Source organism: Eleutherodactylus coqui, chromosome 10 (genome assembly GCF_035609145.1).
Source record: "Eleutherodactylus coqui strain aEleCoq1 chromosome 10, aEleCoq1.hap1, whole genome shotgun sequence".
NCBI lineage: Eukaryota > Metazoa > Chordata > Amphibia > Anura > Eleutherodactylidae > Eleutherodactylus > Eleutherodactylus coqui.
The window spans coordinates 128453549-128469736 of NC_089846.1; the positions used below are offsets into that span (position 1 = coordinate 128453549).

A 16188-nucleotide genomic window follows, 5' to 3' on the forward strand; every position below is an offset into this window, starting at 1 on the left:
CTTTACATTCACACAGGAACCAGCATGACTGAATGGAGGTGAAGAAGTCCGGGGATCGTTCCAGCCCGCCCGCCTCGATTCACAGTAAGCAGGTAGTCGTTCACGAGGGACCGCCGGCCTGTTTACATGGAACCATACATCGTTCCATTCTGTGCAGTCAAAAACTGAAGACAATCATTCAGATTCTCGCTGGATCAGGGGAACGTGAATGATAATAGTTCCGTGTAAAAGCACCTTTAGTATCGCTCCCTGTTTCTTTATCTTTTCCATTCGTTCGGAGTCCAATATTTCCTTCCCCAATCTAGTGCAGCCACCCCAGTCCCAGAAGCTCCTTCAGCAGTTCTGTACTGTTCACCAATTATGTGACTGCTGCAGCCAATCACTGGCTTTAGCAGTAGTACTGCCTTGAACATGTGACCACTGAAGCCTGCGATTGGCTACTGTGGTCAACTGACCAGTGAATGTCACAAGAAAAAGTGGCGTCACTGGATAGGAGAAGGGATTTTTTTTCCTTTCCCCTTCTTTTTTGAGCCCATTTCCTGCTCCAAAATCCACATTAAAAGGGGTTTCCCCACATCTTAAAATTGCTGTTGACCAGGACATATGACTGTTGCAGCCAATCACTGGCCAGAGAGGAGTTGTAGAATAGAAAAAAAAAAAGGGTGGAGCAAAACCCATATGGGGCGAGTAGCCGAGATAAGAGGCAAGGGCCATGAAGGTTTGGACTGTGCAAGAAATTCTAGAGATGCTGCTGACCGGTAAGTCGCTCCACCTATGTGGGTGTGGGTGAAGAAGTGACCTTCTATAGCCAGTGATTGGCTGCAGCAGTCACATGTCCTGGTCATTAGCAACCAAGGAGAACAGAGTGCTTGTGAAGCAATTTTAAAGTGACAGAAAAACCCCTTTAACAACCATGTGATGACAGGGGAGAACATTAACAATTTATTTAGGCAGTCCAATAAAAAATATAAATCTGTTCCGACCCCGAGTTCCCATATATTAGCCCAATTCCTAATATCGTCCTCAGAGTTTACTAAGGCCTCATGTCCACGGGCAAATTAACATTTGCAATCCGCAGCGTTTTTCCTGCATGCGGATTCGCGCCCCATAGGGATGCATTAGACACCCGCAGGTAGTTAAATACCTGCGGATGTCATTTTTCTCTGCAGGCGCGGATCCGCGTGCGGGAAAAAAAAATGGACATGCTCCATTCAGGCGCGGGTTTCCTGCAGGCTTCTATTGAAGCCGTCCGGATCCATGGGAGACCCGCACCAGAATTAGACTCGCCTGCTCCGGATCTTCTCTCCGTTGCGGCCGGATCTTCTTTCTGCAGGCCGGTGGATGTGCTCTGCGCATGCGCGCGGCACGCAGCAGGCGTGTAGCGCACATCCGCCGGCCCGAAGAAAGAAGATCCGGCCGCGACGGAGAGAAGATCAAGCCGTGAAGAAGGGAAGATCCGGAGCGTGCGGAGAGGTGAGTAATTCTTATTTTCAGCCTTCATGTCCACGGGGCAGGAGGGACCCGCTACGGATTCTCCATGGAGAATCCATAGCGGGCCTGATTTTCCCCGTGGACATGAGGCCTTAGAGACCTTTATTTCTAAAGGCATGTGACTATGTTTAATTAATAGAAAGTTCTCTCCTACCCAAGTACACCCATTCATGTAAATCTGCCATTTATTGGCTACTATCATACATCATTTGCTTCAGTGTTGGGCAACCAGCTGCACACGAGGTCCCCAAGAAGTGGTAGGATGACCACCACCACCAATTAAGATGCATCCAAACCGGCCATCTCAAATCACAGACAAAAGCCAGGTTGTACTTTCATAAGATAGTTTTAGAAAAGTTAATGGTCTTAGTAATTTTATTGCACAAGACACAGGCAGAAGGCTGGAAAATACATGCCACGTGTTTTGGTTCATATTCCTAGAAAACGTGGCCCTCCCCCCCTCCCCCGTACCTTGCTTTTCACCAGGATTTCTTGAAAGCATCACTTTTATTATATACAGGTGAGATACTTTCTAATCGATACAATAAAAAGACAAACATTGACACACAAAGCAGCCATAGTGCAGACTTGCTAGAATGGGTTAAAAAAAAAAGTGAACAGATCTTATTAAATATTAAAAAAAAAAAAAATTTAACTTTTCCGAGAACTCACAATACATATGGAGAACGTAATAAACCTTTGTACAAATAAATCTGACGTATAAGAATAATGTCTGGAAGGCACCATAGCAAAGAATTAGACACTGCCTGAAAAGCATTGTGGGATATCAAACAACATCATGGTCAGCCACGACCTTTATGACTGGTCATGGACGAAAAGAAGAAACACGGCCGGTCATGGCTGAATGAACCCGTCGGGATCGCTCTGCGCTCACACTTGTGTTTGCAACGAATAAGGATTAAAAGAAACCGCTAAGAATGAACATGTGACAGAATGTAGTAAACAACGTCCCAAAGTGCTCGCTAAGCAAGTCTCTAAATTGTGCCGCCCCACAATATGCTGCTAGTCCGAGTCTTTAAAAAGGTAGCATCTGTTTTATTCTTGGAGTTATAAGTTGTGACCTCTTCCGCGCCGAATTCATGGCGAATCTTGGTTAATCCACCTTGACGACGCTGTAGATCTTCCTGACAAACCAGTAGCATGCGAAGAAGCCGATGGTGCCTGAAGGGGGGAGAAGAACATACATTGGTTATTCCCAATAACTGCCCCTTATAGTAACAGTCACAACATGTAACTTGGTGAATGACTGGTGTCAAGTCTACAGGGTCTACAACCCCGGTGTGCAGTCACTTCCTACAGTCCGTCCGTACATTAGCGAGAAGAGACACAGGAGTCCAAAAACAGACTACACAGGGCTCGATTGTTGTCTCACCGTGAAAACCTGTCCGCGTAGGGGCCATGGCCAGAAAACGATAAGATGGTTAACCAAGGATAGCTTAAGTGCTACTTATCTTTATGGTAAATCCATGGCAGCAGTAAGACATTTTCATAAGTAGTCACATTGCTTAACCCCTGCACGCCACACATACCCCATTATGATATAGACGGTCAAAAAAGATAAAATCGCGCCCCTAGAAGAAGTTGTCGTTTTGCTGAGGCAGATCTGTAAATGGTGAAAGTTGTGGTGATTAGATGAATAGTCTTGTCACCCGAGGCCCTGGAAGTGGTTCAACTCTTGGCCTACAAGAGGCTCTCGGAGGCCCCTTGTGTGCAGTGACCTCTTTCTTTGCTTCTGTAGAGCTTGTCGACCACTAGACGCCTCTACGACGCAGAGAAGAGATTTCACCCCATTACCAGAGTCTGAGAGGGGCGCATTATTGGGATGGGAGAAGCTGGATGGTCGTATCCATGAATTGTCCCCCACCGGGCTGTTCTGACCAGACTGTTAGGAGATGTTGGGACCAGTGGATGAGTGAGGGCAGACAAGGTGACCGGGCTCAGGACGTCCCCTACAGACCATCAGTAGAGAGGAGCGTCTGACCAGACTGTTAGGAGGTGTTGGGACCAGTGGATGTGTGAGGTCACACAAGGTGACTGGGCTCAGGACCCCCTTGACAGAGGACCAGTAGAGAAGAGCGTCTGACCAGACTGTTAGGAGGTGTTGAGACCAGTGGATGGGGCACACAAGGTGACCAGGCTCAGGACGCCCCCTACAGACCACGAGTAGAGAGGAGCGTCTGACCAGACTGTTAGGAGCTGTTGGGACCAGTGGATGTGTGAGGTCACACAAGGTGACTGGGCTCAGGACCCCCTTGACAGAGGACCAGTAGAGAAGAGCGTCTGACCAGACTGTTAGGAGGTGTTGAGACCAGTGGATGGGGCACACAAGAGGACCGGGCTCAGGACGCCCCCTACAAACCACCAGTAGAGAGGAGTGTCTGATCAGACTGTTAGGAGCTGTTGGGACCAGTGGATGTGTGAGGTCACACAAGGTGACTGGGCTCAGGACCCCCTTGACAGAGGACCAGTAGAGAAGAGCGTCTGACCAGACTGTTAGGAGGTGTTGAGACCAGTGGATGGGGCACACAAGAGGACCGGGCTCAGGACGCCCCCTACAAACCACCAGTAGAGAGGAGTGTCTGATCAGACTGTTAGGAGCTGTTGGGACCAGTGGATGTGTGAGGTCACACAAGGTGACTGGGCTCAGGACCCCCTTGACAGAGGACCAGTAGAGAAGAGCGTCTGACCAGACTGTTAGGAGGTGTTGAGACCAGTGGATGGGGCATACAAGGTGACCGGGCTCAGGACGCCCCCTACAGACCACGAGTAGAGAGGAGCGTCTGACCAGACTGTTAGGAGGTGTTGGGGCCAGTGGATGTATGAGGGCACACATACAAGGTGACCGGGCTCCTGAGATATCAAAACTGAGGTTATTTTGTTTAGGGGAGAGATGGCTGAGGGGCGACCCAATAAATATATGAGGACAATATGGAGATCTCTCCAATCATCTATTTATGACTGTAACAAGGGCACGTCCTCTTCAAGAAGGAAAGGTTTCTACACCGATATAGAAGGGAATTCTTTACTATAAGAGCAGTAATACCATGGAACTCTCTGCCTGAGGATGTGGTGATGGCAAATTCGATAAGATTTGAAGAAGGGCCTGGATGTCTTACTTAAGCGTTACAATATTACATGTAGTAACGATTTCCTTTAGAAGGGTTATTGATCCTGGGATAATTCAGATTTCCAGACTTTGAGTCGGGAAGGAATTGTTTTTTCCCCCTAAATGAGGTGCGTCTTAAGTTGGTGTTTTTGCCTTCTTCTGGATCAACACTAGGGAGCAATAGGCTGAACTAGATGGAGATGTGTCTTTTTTCGGCCTAACATACCATGTTACCAGTTTATGGAAAAGAGAAATAAAAGTCCTCCGTGCTCCTTGTGTGAAGAGATGGGACTCACCCGATCCAAGTATCCAAATTTTATTGTGACATGCAACGCGTTCTCTTCACACAAGGAGCGGAGGACTTTTATTTCTCTTTTCCATTGGAATTTCTTACACCCTATACCCGTAAAGATGAGTGGGGTACACATTTCCGGCGTCTCTCCTGGGACTACTAGGATGTGAAGATTAGAGCATAGCCGCAGACCATTCTCAAAGTGATCTTGGACTACGTGGTGCAGGTGGCATCCACCCAGAGCCCCCACCTGGCACAGTTTAAGTTCATTTCTATCCATTTGTGGTAGCTTGAAGTAGAATTATGGTCCAGACATAGAAGCGCTGTCTAATTGATTGTTGTTATGGTTCCAGATTAGTTTATACATGGGCAAGGGCTGTCTGTGTCTGGAGACCTCGGGGTGGGCAGCTCAATCCTGCCTTTGCTGTGGATCGGCACACTGCCCCCTGCTGGTGTGATCGTCGAGGGGGTAATCACGTACGACAGTCTGTCACCCCTAGTAGTGGCATGAAGGACAATGACAGCTCAGCGATCTGTTCAGGACATCCTGCAGCCACATGTGTTCCTCTCATGGCGGCTTCCAAGAGGCTTCCAGCAGGATAATGCTCAACCGCACACACAAGGGGTCACAGGAATGTCCCCACAACATTGTCACACTGCCGTGGCTGTCCGGTGGCCAGATTTATCGCCAACAGAACATATAGGGGACCATCTGGGATGCCAACTTCGACAGCTTATGACTTTGCACGCTCTACAGGTATAGTTAGGGCAGATCAGAAGTGATATACTGCAGGATACCATATGGAGCCTGTATGCCTCCATCCCCAACTGTATCACATCTTGTATCCAAGCTAAAGGGGGTCCAACAGGGTACTAGAGCCTCCATCCCCAACTGTATCACATCTTGTATCCAAGCTAAAGGCGGTACAACAGGGTACTAGAGCCTCCATGCCCGCCTGTATCACATCTTGTATCCAAGCTAAAGGGGGTCCAACAGGGTACTAGAGCCTCCGTGCCCAACTGTATCACATCTTGTATCCAAGCAAGAGGCGGTACAACAGGGTACTAGAGCCTCCATGCCCACCCGTATCACATCTTGTATCCAAGCTAGAGGCGGTACAACAGGGTACTTGAGCCTCCATGCCCGCCTGTATCACATCTTGTATCCAAGCTAAAGGGGGTCCAACAGGGTACTAGAGCCTCCGTGCCCAACTGTATCACATCTTGTATCCAAGCAAGAGGCGGTACAACAGGGTACTAGAGCCTCCATGCCCACCCGTATCACATCTTGTATCCAAGCTAGAGGCGGTACAACAGGGTACTAGAGCCTCCATGCCCGCCCGTATCACATCTTGTATCCAAGCTAAAGGGGGTCCAACAGGGTACTAGAGCCTCCGTGCCCAACTGTATCACATCTTGTATCCAAGCAAGAGGCGGTACAACAGGGTACTAGAGCCTCCATGCCCACCCGTATCACATCTTGTATCCAAGCTAGAGGCGGTACAACAGGGTACTTGAGCCTCCATGCCCGCCCGTATCACATCTTGTATCCAAGCTACAGGCGGTACAACAGGGTACTAAAGCCTCCATGCCTGCCTATATCACATCTTGTATCCAAACTAGAGGAGGTACAACAGGGTACTTGAGCCTCCATGCCCACCCGTACCACATCTTGTATCCAAACTAGAGGAGGTACAACAGGGTACTAGAGCCCCCATGTCCACCCGTATCGCATCTTGTATCCAAGCTAGAGGCGGTACAACAGGGTACTTGAGCCTCCATGCCCACCCGTATCGCATCTTGTATCCAAGCTAGAAGCAGTACAACAGGGTACCAGAGCCTCCCTTCAAGGAATCCGTTTTCCACAAAGGGGGTTAGGGGAACACTTTTGCATCAAAGTATACCCCAAAGTCCTTGAAGCCAATTACACATATAGTTACAGAATTTCTGAACACAAAACTTCTGCAACCAACTACAGTACAAGGTTAGTGATTGGGTGTAAAAAAAAAAAAAAAAAAATGTTCAAACCGTGGCCCTACAAGTATGCTTTTGGAGTGTGGGAGGAAAGCTGAGAACCTGGAGAATACCTCCAGAAGTACATGGAGAACACGCAAATTTCATGCCAACGTTATCCTTATTCCGATCTGAATCCTTTATCCCAGGGTATGTTGCAGTGTGGACAAGAGTGCCAGAGCGTGTAGAGACAAGCCTTACTGAATGGTAACAGCCAGTTGTCAATTTATTCATACATTTCCAGGAGGGACAACAGAGGAACGGCAAAGTAAAATTCTAAGAAAAGCCATTCTTTTGTAATATTTGACATAGTGTTGCCACATCAAAAAGTTTCTCTCAACAACCTTCTACTAAGTTCGCGAAGCTGTTTTGTTTCAGTTTCCAGTTCCAAGCGCAGTTTTTCGTTCTTGTCACAATATCTCAAATATAAGAAAAGAAAAAAAACTCTGCAAAGTGCGGTTTAAAAGCGCGAGAAAAATCCCTACAAGTGCAGCATTTCAGTAAAAACTTGCAAATGCAGTAATCTCCACGCATCTGCGGTAATAAGAAAGGAAATTCCGTAAACGTTTCCCACTCGATTTGAAGCTCTGGCAGAACGAGCCGTAAATTAGTGGCGCTTAAGGTTGGATCTGTCTAAACATACATTAGGCAAGCGAAAACACACACTTGCAGACAACTGCCTCGCTGCATTTTTGTAGCAGATTGGAATTAATTAATTTACATTTTTTCCCCATGAAGTAGGATTTCTTGTACTCCAGAAGACAGGCGGCGGTTTTTACAGCCGTCTACAAAGACTAAGTTGGCTGCGTATGCAAATATTTACTGTGCTTCAAAATAAGAACCAGTAGTCACAGCAACTAAAGCAATTTACCCGGCACACTCGCTTTTAGGTAAACACCCCGCTGTATAAACAGAGTGGAGGATGATTGGGGGGGGGGGAGATTGGGGAGAAAAGAAGGGAGATCTTCCCATTGTTGTCAATTTTATGTCATAACACACAAAAAAGTTAAATAGAAAAGGAGCAAAAACAAACAGTGTCTTTATCTAGATGTAATGGTTGTAATATTAAAGGGTATTCCCATCTGAGGTGGCCATGGTGTATCCATAAGATATGCCATGAAAGCCTGGTGGGTGCATGTAAAACCCTTGGGACCCACCTGTATTTCTAGCTCTGAAGCCCACCCAGAACTATGCGGTAGCGGGGACTTACAGAAACAGACAAAACGGCGCGGCAATGCGGTTTCCATAACTCCTCAGAAGTCAATGGGAGTTGTGGAAAAGGGTGGAAAACCTGGCATCACAGAGAGCCGCGGAAAGGGGTGGGGGAATGGCTGGCGGCCCACGAGAGCCGCGGAAAGGGGTGGGGGAATGGCTGGCGGCCCACGAGAGCCGCGGAAAGGGGTGGGGGAATGGCTGGCGGCCCACGAGAGCCGCGGAAAGGGGTGGGGGAATGGCTGGCGGCCCACGAGAGCCGCGGAAAGGGGTGGGGGAATGGCTGGCGGCCCACGAGAGCCGCGAAAAGGGGTGGGGGAATGGCTGGCGGCCCACGAGAGCCGCGGAAAGGGGTGGGGGAATGGCTGGCGGCCCACGAGAGCCGCGGAAAGGGGTGGGGGAATGGCTGGCGGCCCACGAGAGCCGCGGAAAGGGGTGGGGGAATGGCTGGCGGCCCACGAGAGCCGCGGAAAGGGGTGGGGGAATGGCTGGCGGCCCACGAGAGCCGCGGAAAGGGGTGGGGGAATGGCTGGCGGCCCACGAGAGCCGCGGAAAGGGGTGGGGGAATGGCTGGCGGCCCACGAGAGCCGCGGAAAGGGGTGGGGGAATGGCTGGCGGCCCACGAGAGCCGCGGAAAGGGGTGGGGGAATGGCTGGCGGCCCACGAGAGCCGCGGAAAGGGGTGGGGGAATGGCTGGCGGCCCACGAGAGCCGCGGAAAGGGGTGGGGGAATGGCTGGCGGCCCACGAGAGCCGCGGAAAGGGGTGGGGGAATGGCTGGCGGCCCACGAGAGCCGCGGAAAGGGGTGGGGGAATGGCTGGCGGCCCACGAGAGCCGCGGAAAGGGGTGGGGGAATGGCTGGCGGCCCACGAGAGCCGCGGAAAGGGGTGGAGGAATGGCTGGCGGCCCACGAGAGCCGCGGAAAGGGGTGGAGGAATGGCTGGCGGCCCACGAGAGCCGCGGAAAGGGGTGGGGGAATGGCTGGCCGCCCACGAGAGCCGCGGAAAGGGGTGGAGGAATGGCTGGCCGCCCACGAGAGCCGCGGAAAGGGGTGGAGGAATGGCTGGCCGCCCACGAGAGCCGCGGAAAGGGGTGGAGGAATGGCTGGCCGCCCACGAGAGCCGCGGAAAGGGGTGGAGGAATGGCTGGCCGCCCACGAGAGCCGCGGAAAGGGGTGGGGGAATGGCTGGCGGCCCACGAGAGCCGCGGAAAGGGGTGGGGGAATGGCTGGCGGCCCACGAGAGCCGCGGAAAGGGGTGGGGGAATGGCTGGCGGCCCACGAGAGCCGCGGAAAGGGGTGGGGGAATGGCTGGCGGCCCACGAGAGCCGCGGAAAGGGGTGGGGGAATGGCTGGCGGCCCACGAGAGCCGCGGAAAGGGGTGGGGGAATGGCTGGCGGCCCACGAGAGCCGCGGAAAGGGGTGGGGGAATGGCTGGCGGCCCACGAGAGCCGCGGAAAGGGGTGGGGGAATGGCTGGCGGCCCACGAGAGCCGCGGAAAGGGGTGGAGGAATGGCTGGCGGCCCACGAGAGCCGCGGAAAGGGGTGGGGGAATGGCTGGCGGCCCACGAGAGCCGCGGAAAGGGGTGGGGGAATGGCTGGCGGCCCACGAGAGCCGCGGAAAGGGGTGGGGGAATGGCTGGCGGCCCACGAGAGCCGCGGAAAGGGGTGGGGGAATGGCTGGCGGCCCACGAGAGCCGCGGAAAGGGGTGGAGGAATGGCTGGCGGCCCACGAGAGCCGCGGAAAGGGGTGGGGGAATGGCTGGCGGCCCACGAGAGCCGCGGAAAGGGGTGGGGGAATGGCTGGCGGCCCACGAGAGCCGCGGAAAGGGGTGGGGGAATGGCTGGCGGCCCACGAGAGCCGCGGAAAGGGGTGGGGGAATGGCTGGCGGCCCACGAGAGCCGCGGAAAGGGGTGGGGGAATGGCTGGCGGCCCACGAGAGCCGCGGAAAGGGGTGGGGGAATGGCTGGCGGCCCACGAGAGCCGCGGAAAGGGGTGGAGGAATGGCTGGCGGCCCACGAGAGCCGCGGAAAGGGGTGGGGGAATGGCTGGCGGCCCACGAGAGCCGCGGAAAGGGGTGGGGGAATGGCTGGCGGCCCACGAGAGCCGCGGAAAGGGGTGGGGGAATGGCTGGCGGCCCACGAGAGCCGCGGAAAGGGGTGGGGGAATGGCTGGCGGCCCACGAGAGCCGCGGAAAGGGGTGGGGGAATGGCTGGCGGCCCACGAGAGCCGCGGAAAGGGGTGGGGGAATGGCTGGCCGCCCACGAGAGCCGCGGAAAGGGGTGGAGGAATGGCTGGCCGCCCACGAGAGCCGCGGAAAGGGGTGGAGGAATGGCTGGCCGCCCACGAGAGCCGCGGAAAGGGGTGGAGGAATGGCTGGCCGCCCACGAGAGCCGCGGAAAGGGGTGGAGGAATGGCTGGCCGCCCACGAGAGCCGCGGAAAGGGGTGGAGGAATGGCTGGCCGCCCACGAGAGCCGCGGAAAGGGGTGGAGGAATGGCTGGCCGCCCACGAGAGCCGCGGAAAGGGGTGGAGGAATGGCTGGCCGCCCACGAGAGCCGCGGAAAGGGGTGGAGGAATGGCTGGCCGCCCACGAGAGCCGCGGAAAGGGGTGGAGGAATGGCTGGCCGCCCACGAGAGCCGCGGAAAGGGGTGGAGGAATGGCTGGCCGCCCACGAGAGCCGCGGAAAGGGGTGGAGGAATGGCTGGCCGCCCACGAGAGCCGCGGAAAGGGGTGGAGGAATGGCTGGCCGCCCACGAGAGCCGCGGAAAGGGGTGGAGGAATGGCTGGCCGCCCACGAGAGCCGCGGAAAGGGGTGGAGGAATGGCTGGCCGCCCACGAGAGCCGCGGAAAGGGGTGGAGGAATGGCTGGCCGCCCACGAGAGCCGCGGAAAGGGGTGGAGGAATGGCTGGCCGCCCACGAGAGCCGCGGAAAGGGGTGGAGGAATGGCTGGCCGCCCACGAGAGCCGCGGAAAGGGGTGGAGGAATGGCTGGCCGCCCACGAGAGCCGCGGAAAGGGGTGGAGGAATGGCTGGCCGCCCACGAGAGCCGCGGAAAGGGGTGGAGGAATGGCTGGCCGCCCACGAGAGCCGCGGAAAAGGGTGGAGGAATGGCTGGCCGCCCACGAGAGCCGCGGAAAGGGGTGGAGGAATGGCTGGCCGCCCACGAGAGCCGCGGAAAGGGGTGGAGGAATGGCTGGCCGCCCACGAGAGCCGCGGAAAGGGGTGGAGGAATGGCTGGCCGCCCACGAGAGCCGCGGAAAGGGGTGGAGGAATGGCTGGCCGCCCACGAGAGCCGCGGAAAGGGGTGGAGGAATGGCTGGCCGCCCACGAGAGCCGCGGAAAGGGGTGGAGGAATGGCTGGCCGCCACGAGAGCCGCGGAAAGGGGTGGAGGAATGCCTGGCCGCCACGAGAGCCGCGGAAAGGGGTGCAGGAATGGCTGGCCGCCACGAGAGCCGCGGAAAGGGGTGCAGGAATGGCTGGCCGCCACGAGAGCCGCGGAAAGGGGTGGAGGAATGGCTGGCCGCCACGAGAGCCGCGGAAAGGGGTGGAGGAATGCCTGGCCGCCACGAGAGCCGTGGAAAGGGGTTAAGGAGACATCTGTCACCCAGGAAAGCTGTGGAAGGGTGGCACTGTTTTTAAATTAAGAAATTTAGTCCCTTAAAAGATCCATGGCAAAAACAAATGAAGACTTATCATGTACTCAAAGCTAAGTATGTAAAGAGAAGATAGAACATCTGCTCCTGGAGTCTGAGGATTACAGCTCATGAATCATCATCCTAGTCAAACATGTATTCCTCTAATTTGACTGTCTCCAACACAGCCATAGAAGTAAATGGCAAGAGCTGTGCACAGCCATGGCCACCTCTCCCCTCATTCATTGGAGGTGGTCAGCAGCTGCATGGTCACAGCGGTGGTGCCCATCAGTCTAATAGGAGCTCCAACGTTATAAGGAAAGTCTGCTTCATGCTCACATGCAACTTATTCTCATTCTGCCTCGTGGCGCCAACCAGTGGCTTTGTAGGAAGCCGCAGTGATCAGTAGGAGAGCACGCTGCAAACATCCAATCTCAGAAGAACTCCTGCGTGTACCCAATATTATAACATGCGTACATCTGTACATAAGAGTACTTCCTAAATTAGACGTCTATGACAGCACTACTACTCCCCCCCTCCACCGGCAATCTGCAAGACTGATGCAGGAAGGCAAAATCAGAGGAGGGTGTATATAAGAAATTTGCACCCTCCTCCTTAAGTGCTGCTTATGGGACACATTTTATTTCAGTACAGAAAAGATCCCAAAAAGAAAAAAGAAAAAAAGTTTTCCATTTGACTTCTCTCCGGGTCATCTGTGCCTTTGTCTCCTTATATGAGCTACAACTGTATGTGCTGGACTAAAGCTGGGTCCAAATCTACCCACAGAACAGCTAGAACCTGTGTATCATCACTGCCGGGGATCAGACTTCCACCCCACGTATGTCCCAGTCAACGGTGCTTCTGTCTACTAACATGAATCCCAGGAGATATGGAGCACAGAGGTGATGAAGAGGTTAACCTCAGAGACAACTTTTTTTTTTTTCACTGTCCCTTGCACATCCCCTTACTTCATGAACCGGAACACTGAAACAAGACAAACAGTTCTGGGAATTTTCTGTATAATTGCTACTTACCTGTAAACAGGAAAAAAATTAAAACCATGATCATCGTGTACCCGAAGTACAAGATGGTGCTGGCAGTTCCTGTGATTTGAAGCTTAGAGAAGAAATAATGAACCGCATAGATAAAGAGGTAAACAGCGGTGAAACCGCTCGTTAAGAAGGACCGCCACCACCAATGGTAATCCTGTACGGAAATGGAAAAAAAAACAGAAGAGTCAGAGACAAGTCTGCGCTTTCACACATTTGTTAAAAATAAGCTTATTCTGGTCAACACTGAAGTACGGATGTGCTGTTCAATATTACAAGGCAAGCAGAAAGGTCAGGCCATTAACGAGAAGACAACAGTACTGATCTAATGGTAACTGTATATTGCAGAAAAACATCAGCAGATACAAACGGCGGTCACGTGACCCTCCGGCTACGGGGCGATCTGTTTGGGAGGCGGCGGACGGAGAAAGAACTGAATGCATATTATGTATCACTAAACTAGGAGGACGCAAACGACCTCACAGGGGGGCGTACTGACACCAATGTTTACGTCCCGTCAAATGCGCCATTTGAACATGTCCAAACTGTAAAAATAATGCCGTCTGTAATAGTGTAAATAGGAGCTCCACCTCCCATATACTATAAAGCACACTGGCAGAATTTAAGAAGTTACCCCACTAAGCAATTTATCATTCGCATGTCAGAGTACAAAACTATTTATTTTTGCTTTTTTTTTATTTGGCACTCTAAAAACTTACTGTTTGAATATACTTTCTTCTTTTAGCGCCCCCTACTGTTGAAGCGCATTCCCTTTCAGTGCTCCTTATCAGTGGACATACATTATCTAATGTCCCACTTAGATGGGATGTCAGTCGCCTGAACGCCTGCTGACATCCCCGCTAGGTTGTTAGCGCTCCTGCAGAGCGTTTAGACAGGGATCTGCTGGATTTTGGCTGAATCTCGCTCAGCACTTCACATTCTATATGTACTTCCTGCAGCAAGACACATTTAGGGCTCTGTCACACGAGGGCCTTTTTGACGCAATGTAGGTGCACAAAAAAAAAACACCGCGTCTATTAGAACCAATGGTTTTCTATAGAAACCTGTAGACGGAGGTATTTTAGCTGTGCCCAAAAAGTGCTCCGCCAAAAAAAGGTCCTCAGCGGCTGAAATTCAGCAGATCTAAATCCCTGCTGCGCAAAAAGAAAGGACCTGACCTATTTTTGGTGCGCCGGGCGCAGGAGTTTCCATAGACTTCTATGGGAGACCATGCGAGCCAGTTGGCAAAGAGAGAACGAGGGATTCCCTTTAGTGGGGAGAGGAGGGTTTACCTTGCAGCAGGTAATTACACAGACTGTCATTATGCCTTTTAGCCCTTGGACCACTCAGTAGCAGCACAGACGTTAATGGCTAGTTTAAGGGCTAAAAAGGCTTATAATGACAGTCAGTGTAACCTTTCTGTCCCCGCTAAAGAAGGAGAGAGACAGAGAGAATCCTCCATAGCAATGAGAGAGTGGGAGGGACTAGAGGGGACTCTCCAAGGGATTCCCCCATAGCAAGGAAAGAAAGGGGGAAGGGGAACACTTCTAGCCCCACCCTCTCTTCCCCTGCTATGGGGGATTCCCTCCAGGAGTCCCCTTTAGACCTGCCGGTAGCCAGTACTAAACGGAGCAAAAACTTGCTGTTAGGGACTTCAGGGCTGCCGTAACCTCTCTCGCCCCTGAACTCCCGAACAGCAGCACTGTGAATTGACGATTAGTGCTAATTAGGCTCAGGACTTATGCGCACAAAAATCATCCATTCATGCGGTTTTGTGCAAACTTATGGTCTGGTGTCGCACCTGGGAACATAACATGAAGAGGAAGGTAAAGACGTGATCTGGTCCTGAAAGGCACTTTTAACAATTTGTTTGCTGGACATTTTAATTCTAAGTGCAAATCTGTTAAAAAAAAAAAATTACCAGTCCTCCCCCCGGCAATCCTGCACTGTAGCCAGCAGTCCTCCCAGTCTTTGTGGCGGTATGGCTACCATCAGACTGCTGCAGCCAATTAGATGCTGGGAGCCATGATGTCAGGAGAGTGGCACCTGACTGCTGTAGCCTCCAATTGGCTGCAGCGGTCAGGTAGTAGCAGTTCCACAACACTAACCGGAACAGCCGTGGGGCTGCAGTGCTGGGGCACCGAACAGGTAAGTACCCTTATTTTTGTTATTTTAACCCTTTCCAATCCACTGCCTGCCGTCTTCAGACATCCTGATTAACGGCTGTACAGCTCCAATGTCGGAAGACGTCCGGCAGGGTATTCTTACTGTATATTACTCGCTGCTCTGTTGTCAGAGGCCTCTCCAACATGTCCCAAACCGCAGTACTGGCTCTAGCCAGCAGATGGCGCCATTGTATAATGGCAGAAAGAGAAAGCCCCCTGAGGAAACCCTGAATCCAAAATTGGATTGCAAAGGGTTAATACATTCAAGCCTATAATCAAACCAGACAACCCCTTTAACCATAACAAAAACACAGATTAATGCGCTCTAAGTGTATAAGTACCTCTGCACATAGATGGAAGTAACAAAGCAAGATAGTGGCCTCTGAACAAGTTATCAGGAGTATTATGAATACCAGAAACAGGAAACCGAACATATAGTACATTTGATGAGACCTACAAAACAAAAATACACACGGTGAGATGCACAGAACGTCCGACACAGAACAACCAATGACATCGGGAAGCAGGCGGAACAGAGCTAGAGAATGCACATTGTAATGTGAAATACAGTAAACAGCACAAACATGAACCTTTCCCTCTAAGCACCGAGCGCTGCCCTATAGGATGCCGCCAGGCTTCAGATGGATGAAAACGGAAAACTAGAGACTTAAGCAGTCAGCGCTAAACACTAATCCAGTAGAATCCAAGCAGGCTGGCATGAGAGCTTGATGTGATGGCTGGTACGTGCGGGCGCCCTGCTGTGCCCAACTATGTGAACGAGGGAATGCGTGGCCGGATGACGAGCGATCCTAGTATTTTCACAGCTAGGCTGTATTACAAATGCTATATTACAGATTAGATCTGCACGAGTGGCTGGATGATTGCGGTGGTGGCATGCTGGGCGGCATGGATACGCCCTATTTCTATGTAGTCATGCGACGCATGGAATAAAAAATAATAATTAGATGAGGAATACGAGGTCCTCGCCTTACAGCTACAGTCCGTTGTGTCGTTAGACAGCGACCAACATTAGATATATTAGGAGCATAGGCATTATTACCATTTATTCAAATGTGGAAAATGATTAAGTGGTGAAAGGGATTAATTAAAGGGCGACTTCGCAGGATTTATTATGGTTTCCCCAGGATGCAGTTGGCATAGAGGACATGTTAGGAGAATGTAACATACTTACTAGAGATGAGTGA

General features: G+C 52.2%; 1 protein-coding gene across 1 annotated transcript in view; it reads right to left on the reverse strand.

Moving 5' to 3' along the window:
• Positions 1-1818: 1818 nt before the first annotated feature.
• LOC136580899 (transmembrane 9 superfamily member 2-like) overlaps positions 1819-16188 on the reverse strand; it is a 44986-nt gene continuing 30616 nt past the window's right edge. The window contains exons 15-17 of the mRNA XM_066581811.1: positions 15325-15436; positions 12804-12975; positions 1819-2673 (exon numbers count right to left, since the gene is read on the reverse strand). Of these exons, the coding sequence (XP_066437908.1) occupies positions 2606-2673; positions 12804-12975; positions 15325-15436 (352 nt within the window). The 3' untranslated portion in view covers positions 1819-2605. The remainder of the gene's footprint in view (positions 2674-12803; positions 12976-15324; positions 15437-16188) is intronic.